The 22010-nt window shown below is 45.7% G+C and overlaps 2 protein-coding genes across 5 annotated transcripts in view; one reads left to right on the top strand and one right to left on the bottom strand.

Moving 5' to 3' along the window:
- ATP6V1E1 (ATPase H+ transporting V1 subunit E1) overlaps window positions 1-8422 on the top strand; it is a 40772-nt gene extending 32350 nt beyond the window's left edge. The window contains exons 6-10 of the mRNA XM_082738211.1: window positions 1102-1191; window positions 2244-2312; window positions 4491-4585; window positions 6475-6562; window positions 7839-8422. Of these exons, the coding sequence (XP_082594337.1) occupies window positions 1102-1191; window positions 2244-2312; window positions 4491-4585; window positions 6475-6562; window positions 7839-7901 (405 nt within the window). The 3' untranslated portion in view covers window positions 7902-8422. The remainder of the gene's footprint in view (window positions 1-1101; window positions 1192-2243; window positions 2313-4490; window positions 4586-6474; window positions 6563-7838) is intronic.
- SLC25A18 (solute carrier family 25 member 18) lies at window positions 7907-21301 on the bottom strand. 4 transcript variants are annotated; one of them, XM_082738202.1, is made up of 9 exons: window positions 21138-21301; window positions 19748-19903; window positions 19466-19521; window positions 18215-18305; window positions 14584-14702; window positions 12170-12341; window positions 11251-11405; window positions 10589-10664; window positions 7907-9278 (listed from the first exon to the last, which is right to left on the bottom strand). In XM_082738202.1, the coding sequence occupies exons 1-9, from the start codon at window positions 21155-21157 to the stop codon at window positions 9152-9154; spliced, it is 972 nt and encodes a 323-aa protein (XP_082594328.1). In that variant the 5' UTR covers window positions 21158-21301; the 3' UTR covers window positions 7907-9151. The 4 variants fall into 4 exon arrangements, with proteins under 4 accessions (XP_082594328.1, XP_082594327.1, XP_082594326.1 ...); XM_082738201.1 differs by having other exon boundaries at window positions 7907-10159; window positions 12170-12338; window positions 21138-21299; XM_082738200.1 differs by having other exon boundaries at window positions 7907-10159; window positions 19748-19900; window positions 21138-21299.
- Window positions 21302-22010: the final 709 nt, after the last annotated feature.

Here is a 22010-nt window from a genome sequence, read left to right as displayed (position 1 = left end):
TGTGCCCAAAACTAATATATGTTAACTGACTGGAATTTAAAGAAAAATTTTAGGGGTACTTGGGTAGCTCAGTCAGTTAGGCATCTGATTCTTGTTTTCAGCTCAGGTCATGACTCAGGGATGTGGGCTTGAGCCCCATGTCAAGTTCACGCTCAGCAAGGAGGCTACAGATCCGTCTCCCTCTTCTACTCCCCCTGCTCTCTCTCTCGAATAGTAAATAAATAGAATCTTTTAAAAAAACTTAAAAGGGGGGCACCTGGGTGGCTCAGTGGGTTGAAGCCTCTGCCTTCGGCTCAGGTCAGGATCCCGGCATCCTGGGATCGAGCCCCACATTGGGCTCTCTGCTCTGTGGGGGGCCTGCTTCCTCCTCTCTTTGCCTGCCTCCCTGCCTGCTTGTGATCTCTCTCTCTCTCTCTCTCTCTCTCTGTCAAATAAATAAATAAATAAAACTTAAAAGGAAAATTGAAATCATTGATAATCTTGCCTTGTATCTAGAACATACAACCAGGTACCAAGTGCTGCTGGATTTTTTTTACATACTTTGCTCTCTATCCAGATACTGTTTTTTTCCTAATAAAAAAATGGAATCAACTTGCACAAGTCTTTGTTTTTAAATATTTTATCTATTTTAAAGAGAAATAATGAGTGAGGGGAGGGGCAGAGGAGCATGGAGCTAGACGTGGGGCTTGATCCCAGGACACTGAGATTGATATGAGCTAAGGCAGACGCTTAACCAGCTGAGCCATCCAGGTGTCTCTGCACAATAGTCTTAATATTAATAGCTTGCTTATTAATTAATTAAATCTGTATCATGTAGCTTTTTCCATGTTAGTCAGTTTTGTAGTTTTCTGAACTGATTGATAATCTGGGCTACTCTGTTTGAGCATGAACTTCCTGGGAGCTGGCTTCCTGCTTCCTTGGAAGAGGGTATAGTGAGTAACACAGCATCTGGTTTTTCATTTATCTTGGAATGTGTGTTGAATGAAAACAGTAATATAATGTGAAGCAAATGGGCATGGGCCAGGACCATCCTCACGGTGAGTTCTGAGCTGACTTCCCTGACTACCTGTGGATAACTTTTTTCTTTTCTACTCTTTGTAGGACCTACTAAATGAAGCAAAACAGAGACTCAGCAAAGTGGTAAAAGATACAACCAGGTACCAAGTGCTGCTGGATGGACTGGTCCTCCAGGTAATTTATAGGTTCGACCTACCACTAGTAGCCAGAGTTCTTACAAAATTGACAAGATGTATTAGAAACCAGCTCTGGTTTTTTGTTATTGTTGTTGTTTTGTTTTGTTTTCCTATTTTTGTCATCTTAGCTTTCTTCCTTGCTCTCTTCCTTCTCATGCATGAGGGGACAGTAATACTGGTTGGATCAGACTTTTCCAACTTTCCTGCCCTTTTATATAGTCTTATAAGTCCTTTAGAACTCAGTGGTCAAATTTGCTTGCAACCTCCAGCTTTAAACTTCCCTGATTTGGGGTGCCTAGGAGGTTAAGTCATTAAGCATTTGCCTTTGGCTCAGGTCATGATCCCAGGATCCTGGGATCAATCAGTGTGCCTCAGGCTCCCTGCTCAGAGGGAAGCCTGCTTCTCCCTCTCCTACTCTGCCTGCTTGATTTCCCTCTCTCACTGTATCTCTCTCTGTCAAATAAATAAATAAAATCTTAAAATAATAATAATAATAATAAACTTCCCTAATTTGAGGGGTGCCTGAGTGACTCAGTTGGTTAAGTGTCCAACTTTTGATTTTTGGCTCAGGTCATGATCTCAGAGTAGTGAGATCAAGGCCCACATCAGTTTCTGCACTGGGCATGGAACCTACTTAAGATTCTATCTCTCCCTCCCTTCTCTGTCTCACTGTGTTCCTCTTTAAGAACAAAACCTCCCTAATTTGATTTCACCTTTAAAATACTTGCTTTAGATTTGGGGTTCAGACCAAAGACGATATACATTTTAAATGTTTGCAGCTTGCTTGTGAATTCTTAGTTTACTTAAGTTAATTACAATAACATTTGGCTTCCACCTAGTTGATGTGAGAAAAGATTCCCATATCAATTTTGTTATTTTGTAGCCTTGGGTGTGTTTATCTGGTTTGTGATATTGAAATCTTCTTTCCATGTTCTCATACTGAATATTCTGTCTATTTACAAACTACATGAAAGAATTATAAAAATATTTTATTTTGCTTCGGATTTTATAAATTGCATTTCTTGACAGTTGCATCTGATTGTCTTATAGGGTTTGTACCAATTGTTGGAGCCCCGAATGATTGTTCGTTGCAGGAAGCAGGATTTCCCTCTGGTAAAGGTAAAGAGCTTAAAGAAGAAGCCCATTTTTTAAAAAAAATCAAAATGTTAGGGATGAAATGCATGCTTTAATATAGGATAGCTCAGTCACAGAAATTAGAGGTATCTTAACACATTATAGATAGTAACTTAAGTGTACCTAAGCCCTGATTTCTTTTCGTAAAGAAGATCAAGTTGCCCCTTCTGAGTTAGTACCCTCCGCCTTTCTGGGAGCTCTGTAACACCATAATCTTCTGAATACTGAAGACAGCACACAGTATTGGAGCAAAGTTAGGCCATGCCATTTGAAAGTGACAGACTACTCCCAGAGTATGTATTCCTATAGTTGGGAGAAGAGTAGGGATACAAGACAAAAGGGTTGCAGCAGTGAAAACACAGCTGCAGTCCCAGAGGCAAATGCCGAGGTGTTCCTTCATGTCCTGGCTAAGGGAGAAGCTGCCCCCCTTCTGGGGAACAGCCGTTGGCTCCCTGGAGAGTCCAGACAGGCTGTAGAATTAGACAGGTGCTCTAGAATGAAAGACCCAGGAATCTGAATGAACTCCCTGGCTCTGATTCTGTGTCATCCAGTCGCTCTTCAGGTTAAAATTCTTCCTTGCAGGGTGCCTGACTGGCTCAGTCAGGAGAGCATGCGACTCTTAATTGTGGGGTTGTGAGTTTGAGCTCCATGTTGGCTGTAGAGAATACTTAAATAAAAAACTTTAAAAAAATATGGAGCACCTGGGTGGCTCAGTGGGTTAAGCCTCTTCTTTTGGCTCAGGTCATGTTCTCAGGGTCCTGGGATCGAGCCCCACATCGGGCTCTCTGCTCAGCAGGGAGCCTGCTTCCCCCTCTCTCTCTGCCTGCCTCTCTGCCTACTTGTGATCTCTCTCTCTCTCTGTAAAACAAACAAACAAACAAAAAATCACTTTAAAAAAATAATAATGAAATAAAATTCTTCCATGCAGCTTGCTTTTGGAGAAGGATTGGGTGCTTAGTCCCTTAGCAATTACATTTCTTACTATAAATTAATATACTTAGAATACATAATGTATTCGTACTCTTACTATAATTTTTCTCCCAAGTAACTTGTCATCTAGGAAAGAAAACATGCCAGCTGGGAAATACAAATGCTCATTCCCTTCACCTTGCACTGGAAATTCATAAATTGTGATATTTGTTTATGAACCATTTCAGTAACCTGGATCCATGTGTGTGCTGACAGCCTCATTTATGAACTTGTGAAACAGAGAGCTAGACATACTTGAGGTTCCCCAAGGTGATGAGCATTCTGTGGAGGCGGGTCTGAGTTGCCAACTAAAGTTCCTTCAAGAATGTTATTTACATGTGTACTTATGCAGAGTATTATTTAGATAGGACTTTCCACTAATTATATCTTATCACACTGATTATAGTATAGCATTTTTTTTTCTAGTGTGCTCATTTGTTTTTAAAATTGTAAACTGTATATAGTACAGAGTACAAACTTGATCATTTTAGGTGTAGAGTGGCATTAAGTAGATGCACATTGTGCAGTTGTGACCCCATCCCTCTCCAGAATATGTTCACTTTCCTGGACTGAAATTCTGTCCCCATTAAACACTAACTCCCCATTCCCTCGACCCCTGGCAGCCACCACCCTACCTCCTCTCCCTTTGAATTTGCCTGCACTGGGTACCTCATACTGCTGGAATCCTACAGCATCTGTCCTTCTGTGACTGGCTTCTTTCACCTCGCTTGATGTCTTCAAGGTTCCTCATGTGTAGGTGTAGCAGTGGTCCGAATTTCCTCCTTTTTAAGGCTGAATTGTATGCATATGAATTGTGTGCATATTTTTGCTTATCTGTTAGACACTTGGGTTGTTTCTACCTGCTTTTTGGCTGTTGTGAATGATGCTGCCGTGAACATGGTTGTCCTATTAGCCATTCAAGTCTCTGGTTTCACTTTTGGGCATATACCCAGAGGTAGAATTCTACCTGGATTGCTGGATCATATAGTAATTCAGGGTTTAATTTTTTTTGAGGAACTGCCATACCACTTCCACAATAACTGTACCATTTTACATTTCCATCAACAATGCATCTATTCTTTTACTTGATAAATAGATAGGAATATGCCTTGCTTGTATAGTTGGCCAATTTTTTGTATACTTTCTCCATAGTTTTCTGCTAAAACCTTGCACTGTTTTCTGTTTTTTTTCCAGGCTGCAGTGCAGAAAGCGATTCCAATGTATAAAATTGCCACCAAAAAAGATGTTGATGTCCAAATTGATCAGGAGGCCTACCTGCCTGAGGAAATGTAAGGAGTGTTCCTGCCCTTAACGTCTAAGCTGCTTTCACTGTGAAAATGGCCTTTGTGCTGGGTCTTGTTCAAAGTGTTCTCTGAGGCACCCTTTACCACAAGAGTAAAGGTGTGGCCATGTGCCACTTGTGAGTCTTGCTGTTTTTTTCTTTCAGTACTTTGTTGTTCTCTCTTATTGACTGACTAGACTTGCTCTAAAAATCTAAAAGGAACTAACTTCCTGTGGTCACTTAGTTTATTCTGCAGAGAGGAAGCACTAATTCTCTGCCCAGGACTCAAAGCTGGGTCCAGATCTCCGTGTTAGATGCTGAGGATGATAATTGCTACCTCTAAGTTTCTAAGAAATAAGACAGGTCGTCATGTAGGATAGTGACTGCTATATAGACAGATAGAACCCGATAGTTAGGTTCCTCAGGTACAGAATTGCAAATACCAATTGTACTTGTGCTGTGCAGCAATGACAGGACATTTCTTCAGCATCCCTGATAAGCTTGGTGCAGCTGGGCCAGGCTGTAGGAGCTCTTGATGAGGTCAGAGCCAATGTCCTTTCCTTGATTGTGCTTGTGGGTCTAATGCCACATAGGCACGCATTGACTAACACTGCAGAAAGTCCTTGGGACATGCAAACCTAGTTGAAAAAGCACCAGACCTGGGTTTGAGTCCCAAGTTGTCCTTTTGTGAGCTATGTGATCTGGAGGCTGAATTCCATCATTAGTTAAATGGAAATGGTACTTTTTTGTTTCATGAAGTGAGGAAAAGAGAGGAGATTGTACATGTTAAAATGTTTTATAGGAGGCCGGGGTGGGTCAGTCTTTAAGCAGCTCCCTTCGGCTCAGGTCATGGTTCCAGAGTCCTGGGATTGAGCCAGGCATCTTGCTCCCTGCTCAGCGGGAAGCCTGCTTCTCTCTCTCCCACTCCCCTTGCTTGTGTTCCCTCTCTCGCTGTGTCTCTCTGTCAAATAAACAAAATCTTAAAAAAAAAAAAAAAAGAAAAAAAAAGAAAAAGATTTTATTTACTTAGTTGCTAGAGAGAGGGTACAAACAGGGGGAGTGGCAGGCAGAGGGAGAAGCAGGCTCCCCGCTGAGCAGGGAGCCTGATGTGGGGCTGGATCCCAGGACTCTAGGATCATGACCTGAGCCAAAGGCAGCGGGTTAACTGACTGAGCCACCCAGGACCCTAAATAAAATCTTTATTAAAAAAACAACACCAAAGACAAAAAACAAAAAAAACCCTCCATGTCTTAAAAAAAAAAAAAAAAAAAAGGAAGAAGAAGAAAAATATTTGACAAAAATCTAATGTATGAAAGAATTTCATTCCCCGGGGACTCCTTGTAATAGAATTTGACTTATCTGCCTTAAGCCTCTAGGTACTAGAAACTTTGGAGAAAGGAACAACAGAAGTTAGGTTTGGCTAGAGGCAGGACTCCCTAAGAGCCAGTTCGGCACAAGATTACAGTGGTACCTTTCATCTGATACATAGTACAGTTAGAATATGGCCTTACCAGTACCCCTGGTAATTAGCAGGATTGGGTCTTAGGAAATATTCGGATGAGGATGCGATTGATTTGCAAGCTGAGACAAAATCCTTCCCCATTTCATTTTGTTGGGGAGGGCTGTTAGAATTAACTTAGGTGGCTAGAACATAGAATCAGATTGGCACATAGCAGTCACTTGGTAAATGACCATTATTATCCACCTCCATACCCTAAATCCTCAGAAGCTTTCTGAATTAATTTTAAGCTCTTTGCATGTGTCTTTTGGCCCCTTACAGTATTTAGACACACTCCATGCAACAAAACACCTTTCTTCTCAGGAAAGAAAGTAAATGTACCATGTGTCTGTTTTCCTCAAATCTATAAAAATTGTTACTTCCTGTGTTCTTTGTAGAGCTGGTGGAGTTGAGATCTATAATGGGGATCGTAAAATAAAAGTTTCCAATACTCTAGAAAGCCGGCTGGATCTCATAGCTCAGCAGGTGAGTGTGGGAATACATCTTATTAGTTGGTCTGTTGTTACTTTGAAGTGATGCAGAGAACATATGTGCGTTCACTGGTATTTGGGCTTTTTCATTCTTTCTACATTTTGTGGCATTTTCTTGAGTGGGCAGTAGGCAGGCGACGTTTACTGAGGTGACACTATTTACATGAGAGTGGATTTGGGATTGAATGAGGGTTTTGTTTATTTAGGATTCTGATGTACACAATTTTACTGCTGCCTGGGGTCCTTTCTCCAGTAAGAATGGCAGGAACTAAAGTAAATGTTGTTTAAAGGACTTTGCCAGAGGGCTGCTGGCTCTTCAGGTGTTTCCGGGTTGGTACAGATAATCTGTAGGGAGCAAGAATTCAGGTGTCTCAGAACACTAGGCCTCTTTTCAGCAGCGGTAGTCTGCTGCTGTGGCTGCTAGCTCATATTAGGGGAGAGCGCTTTGACCTTGAGTATCATCTTGTGATAACTTAAACCCTAAAGCTGTATTCACCATTAGAATAGCCGCTATCCACACATGAATGAAGTAAAATTAAGGAAAATTAAAAACTGAGTCCCATGGTTGCACTGGGCAAAATTCAGACGCATAGTAGCCACACGTGGCTAGTGGTCTCTCTTTGGACAGCATAGCCTGTGAAGTTTGAGATTAAATCCTGAGGATTTTTCAGTTGCTGTAATGAATGAGTGCCTCAGCACAAACTTGAATTGTGTGTTTTCTGCCTGGCACATACTAGGCAGTCAGTGACTGTTCGCTGAAAGAAAGAAAGTAGATGATCCAGAATATTATAAGGTAAGGGATCATCTCTTCCCCCTGCAGCACAGCTAACAGAAGCCTTAAACAATAATGCCTTTAGTTTTTTTTCTTTGTCCCTTAAGCAGTCAGTCAGTCATAATCACAAATTTGTGATCGGGTAAGTTTCCCACCAAGGGTTCTGAAGGAAAGGTACAGACTTGCTGCTTAGCTTTGTGGTCTCCTTCCTAGCCACGTAGGGGTCGCTGACCTGCCACTTGCAGTTAAGATGTGCCTCTCTGGGGCACCTGGGTGGCTCAGTGGGTTAAGTGTCTAACTCGTGATCTCAGGGTGGTGGGATTCAGCTGCACAGTGGGGAGTTTGCTAGATATTCTCTCTTCTCTCTGCCCCTCCCCCCACCCACATACGCACACTCTCTCAAAACTAAGTAAAATCCTTTAAAAAAAAAAAAAAGTGCTGTGCTTTCCAAATTTTCCAGTTGACAGCACCTATTTACAAAGATCTTCTTTCTTCACAGATGATGCCAGAAGTACGGGGCGCCTTATTTGGTGCAAATGCCAACAGGAAGTTTTTGGACTAAACCTTCGGGCAAGGTGGAGTTCATGCACTGCTTTCCTGTCATGTGGAAGTTTCTGATATTTGAAGAAACAAGATATCTGTGTGGCTTCCTCTTTACTCTTCTAATATTATGTATTTATCAGTGGATCCTCTCTGTAGCTAATGCCCTTGGCCTAATTGTTAATATGAGAAAGTTTCACTTACTATGATCAGGAAACCTCCTCCTTAGCTTTGACTTATATTTGCTTTTGTAGCATGAAGGTGAGGGTATCAGATGGTGGTTACTGGAGCTTCACCGGGTCTCTGCTCTTCTCTCGTCTTCTGCTATCAGTTCTCTAGCCTAGAGGGTGAAGTGTGTGGTGTTCTTTGACATTCAGTCTCTGCTCTTTAAGCTGCAGATGCGTGGGGAGCATGCATTCCTACCTGCAATAGTAGCTTCACTGTAAAACTGTTTGGGCCTAGAAGTGCTCCTCATCTGTAAATGTGATTTAAAATCTAAGCCGTGAGTAGGTCTTATTTATTAAAACAAAATATTTACATGGATTTCATTGTGACTCATTATGCAAGGTGCTACAAGTTTTATGATTTGCGGGGAAAAGTTCTTCCCAAAGTATCTGGAAAGGAAGCATTCTCCTAATCCCTATAGTCGCTGGTTGATAGCTGTCACTACTTGAAACCGTTAACCCTCTCTGTCCTCTGGCACTTCCTGCTCATTTTTACCAGGCTCTTATCCAGAAGCGTTCCTTCCAGCCATTTAAAATCTTTCAGACATACCACACACACAGGTGTTCACTATTACCTGTCCTCTGGAGGGTTTGACAGCTTTATTGAGGAAATCGTTTTATTAGCTTTGGCAGAGTCGGAAAAGCATCTGTGGGCTTACTGGGGGAGAAGGGTTACTCTGTGTCAGTCTTAAATTCTTTCACAAAGGTCCTTTTCTTTCTCTCCTCCTCTGGTTTCCCCCTGTGACTACTAAGAACTGCCTGGGGCCTTGCAATGGGGTAAAGGTGGGGGTCTAACTGGGCTCTGTCTCTGCAGTCCGCACTCACACATAGTCCTCCCAGTAGAGAACTCGGCTACTGAGCCTGATCGTTTTTCATTAATGTCAGTGACTTTTGAGACAAGGTGGGGACTAATGTAAGTGCCAACTCCTGGCATTGTTTACTGAGGACCTGAAGCCCCTGTGTTGCTAGCATCTCTCTGCAGCAGCCCTCTGGGGAAAGAAGGCACATGGGGACTGTCACAGCGAACCCATTCCGCAAGGCGATGCAGTTATGCAGTGATGGAATCAAGACCGAAAACCCAGTGTGACGCAGCTGCTATCCCCCAGCCTCCGAAGCAGTCATCTGAAGAGCCCGTGGAGGGACTGCTGTAGTACTCACTGGGATGTAGCCCACTTCTGAAATGGACAGGGACAATAGAGGGCAAGCCATTCACTGCAGCCCGTCTGCTTCTCCCACTACTGACAAGTTGAGATCTGAATCCATTTTATTTAAAACCATGTTCCATGGACAGGGTGGGAGAGCTGTACCCCAGAGGGAGGACCTGCCAGGGTGGGGGTGAGGGTGGGGCAGCTGCCCTGCCTTGGCCCCTGTGGCTTGGTTAGTCAGCCTAATCCTGCAGCCATCACGATTTGAAAAGATCTGCTTGGTTTCCAACTCTGTGCTGACTTTGAGGGCTTTCATGGTCCCATTGAACTTCTGATCCTCCCCTTGCCCAAAATCAGTGCTAGAACTAACCATAAGTTATTTAATTCAGAATTAACTCTAAATCCTCAAACTGACTCAAGTGTATGGAGTTTGAGTATGAAGTAGAAAAGGAAAATGTAGAAAGGACCCTCCTATCTTTATTATGTGTTAAGGGTCTGCAGTTAATCAACCCACACGAGTCCTGTTTCTCTTATTGAAAAGTAGGTGGTTAGGGGCTGCTGGAGCTCGCTGGTAGTTGTAGCCCCAAAGAAAAGGCGGCAGATGTGAAGGGAGAAAGGGACTGTACCCAGCTTGCTTATTAGAATAAGAGTGTTTCTTCAGAGATTGAGGTAGCACTACAAGTTAGAGGACAAAATACAACCTGGATGGGCCATCTTGCTCATCCCCATCTAGCTGAAGTCTAGCAGGGGACTTGGGCTCCAGCTATCTCTACTCGAAACACTTTAAGATCCGCTCCCCAATACCAATGAAGTAGACCCCTTGGGCAATCCCAAAGAGAGGGGCTATGACAAGGGCCCGGCAGCCTGCTCCCTTCATGAGGGCAGATGGTCCCTCCTGAATCCAGAGTTTCCTGCAGAGAGAGAAGAGCCCCATGAACTGATGGGCAGGTGTGCACTGCGAATGGTCCCCCTCTGATGTTTGTACATCTCCTGGAGAGTAGGTGTCATTTTCCACAGCGGGTTCCCCTGGGTGTAGCAGCCTGGTCCCAGCCACCATGTGAGCACAGTTCGGTTACAAAGCAGCTGGGTCCAGGCCATGGGAAATCCGCTCAGTCTAACTAGACTCTGGGAGAAATGTAGTACAAAGGAGGAGAAAGCTCCCAGTACATTCTATTTTGTTGAGAGGTGAAGGGAAAGAACACGTATCAAAGCCAGAGCTCAGCCTAGTCCAGTGATGAAATTGTCCTCTAGGTGGGGTGTAGGTAGACTGCAAGGCGGGTGTGTGTGTGGGGGGGGGAACATTCCCAGCCCCAGCCTCTGCAGGGCTGCAGGCTTCTCACCTGGCACAGTCAGTGATCCCGCTGTAGCTGTCCTCGCCCAGGCCTTTTCTGAGGGTTTGGATTCGCGTTTTCAAAACTAAAAGTGAAAATAAGTAGTGAACATTTGGCTCTTGGCCCCCTCCTGCCAACATGAAGCGGTTTCCCATTTATAAGTGAGCCAGCATACACAATACTGAATCCTACGGCCAGTGCTGCCATTGTGTATCTGTAGTAGAAGATCCTCTGCTCTTTGTGCCTCATGAAATAAAATAATTAGAATGACACGATCCTTCAGGTTACTCATACTATAGAAAGGTCCACCTGTGTGGTAGAGCAGCCGGGAGTAGCCCTGAAGATAGGAGAAGTATGTTCTGACACCGTTAAACTCCTGTCTTTAGCCTCCGCTTTGAAAACTCGACTGGGGGATGAAAAGCTGATGAAATCAGCACCTAGAGGATGAGTGCATTTGTCAGGGATAAGGGAGTGAAGGTCTCCTTGGCTCCACTTTATCTCAGGAGACCCTTGCTGAGTTTCCGCTGGCGGCCATAGGTTGTGATCCAAGAGTTCTCAGGTTGAAGCTGTTTATATACGAAAAGTAGATGACCACTTCTCCTCTAGACGAATGTGCGGCTAACTTGTAAAGTGGGGCAGCCCTTGAAGACCCCCATCTCCAACACACTTACCGTCCAGAGGTGTTACTGTGACGGCGGCTACAGAACCTGCAACACAGCCTGACACGAAGGAATGCGCAAAGGAAGCCTTCCCCGTGCTCTCGTTGAACCCGAGGTTGTTAAGGTTGGCGAACAGTGGAAAGTAGATGATGGAGAAGGGGATGTCTCTGCCGGAGAGCAAGAGCAGTGAGCTGCCTGCTGCTCAGGCAGAAGCCTTTCCCTAAGCCCAGGGCCTGGCTGACGGCCAGAAACCAGCCCGCAGTTACCTCTTCCTTCCCTGACCCCCATGATGATGTGGAGCGATGGCGGGTGGAAGGGGAACGAAGGGTCACCCTGCCTGCCCCACCCTCCCAGCACCTGCAGGGCTCCGCGAGGACCGGGCCGCAAATGCAGGGACTGGGAGCACGCTCTGGGAGAATGCGTGGACAGGCTGAGGTAAGCATGAGCTGAGAGAGTGGTTGGTGAGGAGCTCTGTAAGCTACGTGTTAAGGGGATGGGGTGGGCAAGAAGGTGAAGTTCATATATCTGTTGCCCAGTGGTAGAAAACTAGTCCTTTTCCTGGCACACTTCTGATCAACTCTAAAGATTTTGGTCAACCAGCAAGGTAAAATGAGGGGTCTCCGTCCATTTACTTATTAACGATCCGAAGTCCTTTGTCCATAGGACATTCTTAGGTGCCTGTGGGCCACAGAACATCTCATACTCATGCGGTCTGGTTACTGGAGAAGGGGCCTCAAACTGAGAACTGAGCAGAATTCCAAATAGGAAGCAGGCTTCCAAATAGGAAGCCTGGAGGTAGTTTGCTCTCTGGGCTTTGAATTTCCAGGAAGAATGCAGCAACAGATTGGGGCTGCAGTCCCGCTGGCCTTCCGTGCCCTCTCCCTCCTCCCTGGGTCCCTTCTGGGTCCCAAGTTCAGGAAGAAAGCCTCACCTGAGGAGAGTGGCACCCAGACCCTTGTAGAGACCAGCCAGGCCCTGGGTGCGGAGTAGCTCCCAGGCGATAAGGGTGGCGGACGGGCGCTTGTGGGTGGAAGCCGAACCCGTACTGTAGGATCTGGAGGAGGAAGGTGCTGGTGCTGAGGCCGAGCCCTGACGATGAGCTGCTGAAAGGGAGAGGACAGACCCCATCACAAGCCAGGCCCCAGCAGGGAGTGTGCCTCCTGCCTCCTCACCCTGGGACAGCTCAGAGGTGAGGCTCACTTCCCTACTGGAGTTTTGAGGATAGTCCGAATTTTATTTTTAATGAAAATATCTACATCTAACGTGAGGCTCGAGCTCATGACGCCGAGGTCGAGAGTCACACACTCCACCACCAAGACAGTCAAGTGCCCTGGATTACCTTCATTTTAGAACATTCATTTTTTGGCTCCAAGGAAATCTTTCTAAGATCGGTGTCATCTCATGTGTCGTCCTTGCTGCACAGGGCACTTCACAAGAGCCAGGGCCCGCCCAGCCTTCTCCGTAGGGAATTAGAGCAGCATGTGCTCCAGCCCCAATTCTTTATCCTCCTGCCAAAGCTGTGCTTTAGATCTGGCTTCCATTTCTAAACCATCTCTGAGCCTATTTACATAGTATCATCCTGCTGGCGCTTTGGGACCTCAGAGTCCCACTTCCTTCTGCCTCATGTATAAAGCAGCAAATTCTTTTGGTCCAAAATCTATCTCCCTCAGGCCTCCAAAGGTGCCTCCCCCCTCGAGTACTCCAAGATCAGGTGAACACGGCCTGTACACCCTTCGCCATTTTATAAAATTTGATTCTTCGTTTTAGTTGAATAATTCAGAGCCCATAACTGGATGAGCTCAACATCTAAGAAATAGAAGGGAAATGGTTTTCTCCTGAGCATTGCAAGTACAGCATTTCAGCCGTGGGTGAGTCCCACCAGTGACCACAAGGATTCAATGCGCTGAAATTGTGTGACCGTTTGTTTTCTTAATTCTACCGTTGGAGCAGCTTTGTCTAGACTCTGCGCCCTTGCTCCAAGGAATCGGTTTCCGGCCCTAGCTTCGTCTGACAGCCAGCAGGTGACACCTCACACTGAGGCACCACTCTCTGCACTTCAGCTCCCAGGGCAGCAAGCCGGGTGCAGGCTCAGACAAGGAGCCTGAAGGAGGAGGTTCATTGGTGAGCCTGATGTTCCCTGTTGTCCGTTCACTCCTAGCCTGTCCTTCCCTTCTCTTGAAGTGGTTTGGGAAAACTGACACTCTCATCCAAGTTGAAAACTGAGAGTTTCAGAGCTTTTCCTCTTTGTAGATCAAAACATGGGCTTTCCAGCATCCAAACTTTATTCTTGCTGCAGTTTCATGAGCTTCAGGCTACTCTGCTCCAACCTAGAAAGCTGGTTGGATCCAGCACAGCATGTGTGCACAGTGGGTTTGAGGAGGGGAAGGGCACCCACATTTATTGAGGGCCTTACCAGGTGCTACACTGTGCAGCTCACATGCCCCCTTCTTTAATCCAGGCACGGGGGTTCACCCCGAGGAGAAGCCCTCCGTCCTGCCCCACTGTGCATGGCCTTCCCTCTGCTGGACAGCGACCCCTGGTTCTTAATCTATGCTTTGGTACTTACTTACACCACTTGGTATTTTTGAGGGGACCAGGATCTTGGAAAGGGACAAAATTCACTTCCAAGAAAACGAAAGAATAGGAATGGTTCTCTTGTTCCTTCTGATGCCTTCCCACCAAAGAGCAGCTTCTATAGCATAATATAATAGAGCAAAACATGAGGACTACTGACTGAAGTGTTTATGATCAGGCTGTTGATCCTTCTTAAAATCTTTAGGAAGTCAAGCCTAAAGGTCATGGTGATCTGATAAGAGGTATTAGGTTACCTTCTGAACCAAGTTTCTCAGTTCTAGTGTTTGTTTTAGAATTAGAAGTGTTGAGGGGCACCTGGGTGGCTTAGTGGGTTAAGCATCTTCCTTCTGCTCAGGTCATGATCTCAGGATCCTGGGATCGAGTCCCGCATTGGGCTCTCTGCTCAACAGGGAGCCTGCTTTCCCCTCTCTCTGCCTCTCTGCCTACTTGTGGTCTCTGTCAGATAAATAAATAAAATCTTTAGAATTAGAAGTGTTGAAATCTAGAATGGTAGCCATTAACTAAAGACTTCTAGGGGCACCTGGGCAGGACAGTTAGTAGAGCACGCAACTCTTGATGATCTCAGTGTTATGAGTTGAGCTCCATGTTACTTAAAAAAATTTTTAAATCTTAAAAAAAAAAAAAAAGGACTTCTACTGACCTGGAAAGCTGATTGAATCACACAGTCTAGCCAGTGAGTGCAGAATGTGGGGAAATCTATTCTGATCACAGCCCTTTGCTAATCCCATGTGGAATCGGGATAGGCCTCACCCAAGCGCCCAGCATCTTGCAGCTGAATCTTGAGCATTTCCATGGGACAGGTAACCACCACCTGGCATATTCCAGCTCCGCATCCAGCTAGCATCTCCATCTTCAGATTCCGCTGCATCCTGTGGGACCATGAGTCAGGCTCCTTCAGTGACAGGCCAGCCCGGCCACCCATCCTGGCCCATCTGCCCGAGGCCCTCGGTAGATGAGATTTTCTGTGCGTGGTACTCAGCCTTGTTCTGATCAGCTGCCACTCACCCAGCTGGGTAAATCATCACCTGGCCCTTGAAGACAGTCTCCTTAAAACATGAAACTAAATTTAAAACGGGCTGCCAGGGAGGTAGCACCTGCACAGAGGTTAAAATGAGTGCACTGAAACTACCCATTGCATGGATGTGATTGTCCCCAGTCCCTGAAACAATATCATCAGGGTAGTGGTGATAGTACTAGAAAGTACTAGATAGTACTAGAAAGTGTTTAGGGGTTCATTTTTTTTTTTAATTTTTTAAAAAAGATTTTATTTATTTATTTGACAGACAGAGATCACAAGTAGGCAGAGAGGCAGGCAGAGAGAGAGGAGGAAGCAGGCTCCTTGCTGAGCAGAGAGCCCGATGCGGGGCTCGATCCCAGGACCCCGGGATCATGACCTGAGCCAAAGGCAGAGGCTTTAACCCACTGAGCCACTCAGGTGCCCCTGGGGGTTCATTTTTAAAGATTTTTAAAACATTTTAAAAAAATGTATTCATTTGACGGACAGAGATCACAAGCAGGCTGAGAGGCAGGCAGAGAGAGAGAGAGGAGGAAGCAGGCTCCCAGCTGAGCAGAGAGCCCGACGCAGGGCTCGATCCCAAGACCCCAGGACCATGACCTGAGCTGAGGGCAGAGACTTTAACCCACTGAGCCACCCAAGCCCAGGGGGTTCATTTTAAAAAATTCATCAGCATAATAACAGACACATAGATCAATGGAACGGAACTGAAAACCCAGGGGCGCCTGGGTGGCTTAGTGGGTTTAAAGGCTCTTCCTTCGGCTCAGGTCATGATCCCAGGGTTCTGGGATCGAGCCCTGCATCAGGCTCTCTGTTCGTCAGGGAGTCTGCTTCCTCCTCTCTCTTTGCCTGCTTCTCTGCCTACTTGTGATCTCCGTCTGTCAAATGAATAAATTAAATTAAATTAAAAAAAGAACTGAAACCCCAGAAATACAGTCTTGCATATCCAGTGGCCAAGGAAGCCAAGAGTACTCGGTGAGAAATGACATTCTCAATAGATTGTGTTGACAAAAATCAGATACTCTCACGTAAAAGAATGAAACTGGACCTCTCTCTTACACCACTCACCAAAATTAACTCAAAATGAATTAAAGGCTTAATGTAAGACCTGAAATCATAAAACTCCTAGAAGAAAACACAGGGGAAAGCTCATTAATGTGGGTCACCTAAAGCACAAGAACACGAACAAAAACAGACTAGCGCAGCCATTTCAACCCTTGGGAGCTCATGCAGAGTGAAGGAAACCATCAACAAAATGAAAAGACAGCCTATGGAATGGGAAAAAAATACTTGTACATCACATATCGGACAGGGGGATAATACCCAAATATATAAAGAACTCATGCAACTTGATAATAAAAAAATAAAAATAAATAATCGTTAAAAAATTAGAAAAATATTCAACTGTCCAACAGGTATATAAAAAGATGCTCAACATCACCAATGGTCAGGGAAATGCACATCAAAACCACAATGAGGTATCACCTCACACCTGTTAGAATAGCTAACATCAAAAAGACATATGATAAGGGGCACCTGGGTAGCGCAGTTTTTGAAGTACCTGATTCTTGATTTCGGCTCAGTTCATGATCTCAAGGTCACTTGGGAGTCTGCTGAAGAGTATCTCTTTCCCTCTCTGTCTCTCCCCTACACACTGCTGTGTCTCTCTCTCTCAAATAAACAAACACATCTTTAAAAAAAGGGGGGGGGGCGCGCCTGGGTGCCTGTGTGATCATTCACTTTCACTCTCTTAACCATCTGAGCCACCCAGGCGCCCCGCTGCCTTTTTTTAAAATACCGGACCAGGGCTTAAAAAAAAAAAAAAAGATAACTGCTGGCAAGGATATGGCATAGGGGAAGCCTGTGCACTGTCAGTGGGAATGCAAGCTGGTAGAGCCACTATGGGAAACAGTATGGTGGTTCCTCAAAAAATTACAAAAAGAATTGCTCAGTGATTTCATTTCTGGGTATACATCTGGCAGGTAGATGCATCACTATGAATCACTGCATTGGCGAGCTAGCTGCACTCCCACTTCCGCTGCACTACCGTTCACAACAGCCAAAATTTGGAAAAAACCTGTGTGTTTGTGGACAGATGGATACAGAAAATGTAGTGTATATACAATACAGTATTACTGTATTACTATATTGTGTTGTATATACTCCATTGTATATACAATTACTGTATATACAATACAGTATTAAAAGGCAAAGCTGCCATTTGAGACATGGATGGACTTCAAGGACATTATGCTAAATGAAATAAGTCAGACACAGAAAAACACTGAGTGGTCTCTCTGATGTGTGGAATCTAAAAAAAGTTGGTTGAGCCTCTGACTTTGGCTCAGGTCATGTCTTCAGGGTCCTGGGATCAAGCCCCACATTGGGCTCCCCATTCAGCAGGGAGGCTGCTTGTCCTCCCTCTGTCCCTCTCCCCACTTGTTCTCTCTCTCTCTTTCAATAAATAAATACATTTTTAAAAATTCAAACTCAGAAAAAAAAGAGATCTGATTTGTGGCTATCAGAGGACAGGAAGGTGAAGGCGCGCCATAGGCACAAACTTGCAGTTACGAGCTAAGAAGTACAGGGATGTGACGCAGCAAGACGACCTGTAGTTAACCAGCCCTATGGTGTGCTTGACAGTGGCTAAGGGACACATCCTAAAAGTTCTCATCTTCAGGGAAAAAACCAACTTTTTTTGGTAACTATAGGAAGTAATGGATGGTAACCAAACTTACTGTAGTCAACATTTCACAGTATATGTCTATCAAAGCATTATACAGTGTATTTAATGTATACACATTATAATGTAGTATATGATTATACAGTGTATGGGGTGCAAACTTACAGAGTTGTACTGCAGTTATAGCTCAATAAAAAAGGAAAAAATGTTCATCAACTAGCTGATGAATATATGTATAGTCTACAATGGTCTATCATCTAGAACTTTCGAATTACACTAGCTCATTTTCTCCTTTCACTTTCCTTTTTTTTTTTTTTTAAGATTTTATTTATTTACTTGACAGAGAGAGAGAGAGAGAAAGAGAACGCACACAGGGGGAACAGTAGGCAGAAGCAGAGGAATTATGGAGCAGGGAGTCCAATGTGGGGCTTGATCCCAGGACCCTGGGATCATGACCTGAGCTGAAGGCAGACACTTCAGCTAACTGAACTGAGTGAACCACCCAGGCAAGCCCTCCTTTAATTTTCCCACTTGCCAAAACATACACTAAATTTCCGCCATTTGTGTGCACGTACTCGCATCAAGCAAACAGATAACTGATATGTGCCTTTCCGTTACCGTCCCCCCAAAATATAAACATGCAGTGAAGGATTTCCACCCCACAGCCCCCCACCTGGCCATACCCATCCTCCATTAGCAGCTGCCGGAAGAAGTCATTGGCAGCCAGCTTGATGGCCTTCTCTGGAGTGACCAAGGTTAAGTTCACTGCAGCTCCTGGAAGTAAAAATAAGGACAAGCTAAGGCCATCTCCAAGGGAAGACATCTTGGGGTGCCTGGCTGGCGCAGTCAGTGGAGCATGTGATGCTTGATCTCAGGGTTGTGAGTTCGAGACCCATGTTGCGTGTAGAGATTACTTAAAAATAAATTACTTAAAAAAAAAAGTCATAATCCTCTGAGTCTGTCACTCGTATAGACAACCTACTATCACACCTAGCCAGGCAGGTTTCTGGGAACAATTGGGGTTTTGTTGGGGAGGATGTTGAAGAGGGTTCCTCTGTCTATTTTATAGAAACATGACAGTTTTTTTTATCTCCTGACTTTGACCCTCTTCCCTCCACATTTCCCTTTTGGATACATGTGTTTCCTTTATGGGCTCATCTGTGCAGTTATTAGGAAGTTGTTTTCATCCTTGAGAGTGCTGCCCATTTCGATGATAAATGAACAGCTCCCCAAATCAAGCCCCAGTAATAAGGTTCTAGGGAACAAGGGTCACTTTCCATAAAGTGTGCTTTACTAGCCCAGTCCCTTTGTTGAGTCACATCAGTTTTAATTTTATTTCTTAGGGGTACTACAATATCAGCACCTTCTTAACACCAAATCTGCATCCATTTTCCAAGCCCTAATCATGGTGATGCGGCCCTAGGTAGGGTCACTGCAGCGGACAGGGGCAGCAAGGGCTTGTATCAGGGAAAAGGTACCCAGTAACACCCTATTAGGAACTCAAAATCCTTTCCATCTCTTCCCCATCAGCCTTTTCCCCTTCTGCTTTCAGTAGCTGATGCCCTGACAGCCCTGAATGGAGGCGGAGGGGTCGGGGAGACCACTTGCTTCCAGCATCACACAGTGAGACAGCAGTGGTGCCTGGAGGGAAACTGGGGCTCCTAGGCTCCTCAGTGTGCTCACTGGTAAACCCCCACCCCTGCCCCAAACCTTACCATAACTGCCTCTGTCTCCACCAAGGAACATTTGTGAAAAGCAAATGTGGCTTAGGATCACCTGGCAGCCCAGGCCACCCCTACCCCCACCCCGCCACCCTCCAGAGCTCGCTGGGCAGAAATGTTCTCTAAAGCCACAGGGTCTGGGGCCCTGGGCTGTGCACTCTGTTCTCATTTGGCCCAAGCCAGGCCTCCCCCAGGGGTGCATGATAAGCCCACCTCGGTACATCCCCAAGAAGCCGTCAGCCCTGGCAGTTTTCATCAGGCAGTCTATCCTAGAAGCAGAAGCCAGAAAAGGAAGTCAGTGGGGAGCTAGAAGCTGCTCTGTTAGCCCCCTTCCCCTAATAAGGTGCCCTAATCCTGCTGGGCACACCCCCACTCCACTCCACTCCACAATGCACGGAACTCCCTAAATAAAGAGACTGGAAGGAATGAGTCCCCATATCCCTCCCCAGGAGGCCCCCTTTCCCTACTCACTCCATTCCCCTCACCAATACCTACATTCCTTTGTAGATGTCTTTTCCATGCTGGTTCTGCAGCCGTGTCTTGGCCAAGTCGATGGGGAACACACATGTGACCCCAACAAGCCCTGCCACACCTCCATTGATGAGTTTTGCTGTGACACTAGGCCGTGAGGAGGAGGGAGACACAGAACTACTGGAGGAGGCAGAGAGACACAGGAGCTCAGAGGGAGGCACACAACCAGAACAGGTGGGGGTGGGGGACAAGAAGGGGAGGACAGGAGAGCAGGAACAGAAGGAAGAAAGGGTAGAACAGCAGCTCCTCTGGGATCCTCAGCTCCACACCAGAGACCCTTCTCAGCCTCCCACCCAACAGCAGCACCTCTCACAGCCAACCTGGGGCTCCCCCCGCCCAGGTCCAGTTACAGAGACAGGTGAGGGCCCAGGGGCCAGGAAGTCTGGCCGCCCCCTCCAGGGGCACTCACCAGGGCTGAGGCATCTTGTCCTAACTCCACCCAGGGAAATGCTCCTCTAACTAGGATGCTGCAAAGGCTTTTGGGAAGGAGGCCCAGAGTGCCAACTCTGCCCCCTAGGGCCCCACCAGGGTACAGGAAGTCCTCAGTTCCTCTCAAAGCCAGCTCTCAGAGCTTCCACCAAGAGTCTGTTCCTTCTGGTCCCCACCTTTAGAGCCACATGTGGAGAAGTTTTCCAACAGACTGCAATTTTATTTCAGGCTTAACAGTCAGTCAGGACAGCATTTGAATCCTCGCTATGCTGTTTACTTAAATAAGTTACCTCTCTTCTCTGATCCTTTGTTTTTCCCTCTGTAAAACTGGCCTCAAGGGATTTTGTGAGGATTAAGTAAATTAATGCACCTGGTAAATGACAGCTATTATTTATAATAAGAGAAAACACGTTTTTGACAATGAGGGCTTCTAGTCAGCACAAGATCACCAGGGCTGAAGTATTGAGACTATATGATTCTAGTCAAAAGTCAAGTCACACTTTACATAACGTGAGCCCCTCATCCTGGAATTTTGTAAGACTGAAGATAGAAAATAAAGCTTCCTCAGTCTCCTTGAAACCTAGTAATATTTTCTTATTTTTCAGGCCGGGGGTGGACTGTGAGCAAAATGTTTGCAGGTAGATTATCTGGAAGCAGTAAGAAAAGATAACAGATTCTCTCACACCTAAACCCTGATAAGCAAACAAACAACTTTGTGAAAACAAATAGAATTGTGACTGAAATTTTACAATCTGAGAAGATGCAGTTCAAACAATTGCAAATTTTACATACATATTTTGTATATTGTGGGAAAATGAGTCTCACTTGTTCCTTCCCTGGACTCAGGCATTGGGAAGAGAAGCTGAATGATGTGTTGTTACCACAGAAACCCAGCCCAGAGAGTCGGCTGGCTTGTCCAGTTTACCTCAAATCCTTTGTGGACATTCTGCTGGGGGCCAAGGACTGCTGGTGGGTCCCGGGACACAGGCAGTCGGCTCCTCACGGGAGATGGCTGGCTGAAGCAGATGTGGGGTCTGTGCCCTTGATTCTGGCCCACCGCAGCAGAATGGATAGAACACACGTGTCAGTGGAGACCGGCCTGCACCACCTTCCTGGCAAGCCTCGGTGGGCTGGCTTCCTCTTCTACAAGGTGGTCAGAACAACATTCGCCTCACGAATATATGTCCCACATAAGTGCTGGGATAGAACGTTATTGATATACTGAAGCTGCCAACTTGCTCTGTTCCTTTTCCTTCCCAGACCTTTTAGACTTTGGGGATCGAGATCAGAAGAAAGGTGATGAGAGAGAAGGGCAGCCAGCCAAACTAAGGGAGAGGAGTTCTGGGGCGTCCAAAAGAAGCCTGTGGGAGTGGTGGTGAGGGAAGGATTTTTTAAAAATTAAATTAAAATTTTTTTAGACTTTATTTATTTATTTGACAGACAGAGATCACAAGTAGGCAGAGAGGCAGGCGGGAGTGGGGTGGGGGAGCAGGCTCCCCGGTGAGCTGAGAGCCTGATGCGGGGCTTGATCCCAGGACCCTGAGATCATGACCTGAGCCGAAGGCAGAGGCTTTAACCCACTGAGCCAACCAGGCACCCCCCAAAGAGGATTTTTTTTTTTTTTAAGATTTTATTTATTTATTTGAGAGAGAATGAGCGAGAGAGAGCATGAGAAAGGAGAAGGTCAGAGGGAGAAGCAGACTCCCCAAGGAGCTGGGAGCCCGATGCGGGACTTGATCCTGAAGTCCGGGATCATAACCTGAGCCGAAGGCAGTCGCTCAACCAACTGAGCCACCCA

Source organism: Mustela nivalis, assembly GCF_964662115.1.
Source record: "Mustela nivalis genome assembly, chromosome: 7".
Lineage (NCBI taxonomy): Eukaryota > Metazoa > Chordata > Mammalia > Carnivora > Mustelidae > Mustela > Mustela nivalis.
Note: the sequence above shows the minus strand (reverse complement) of the source record. Positions and strands in the feature narration are given on the sequence as shown.

Coding starts and splice junctions, on each gene's coding strand:
- SLC25A18 (XM_082738199.1), bottom strand. CDS start 21,157: ATGTCCACAAAGGATTTGAG. Junction 11,406..12,169: donor CTGGGTGCCACTCTCCTCAG/GTGAGGCTTTCT, acceptor GCTCTCCGGCAG/AGACATCCCCTTCTCCATCA. Junction 10,665..11,250: donor CACAGTAACACCTCTGGACG/GTAAGTGTGTTG, acceptor TTTCACTTTTAG/TTTTGAAAACGCGAATCCAA.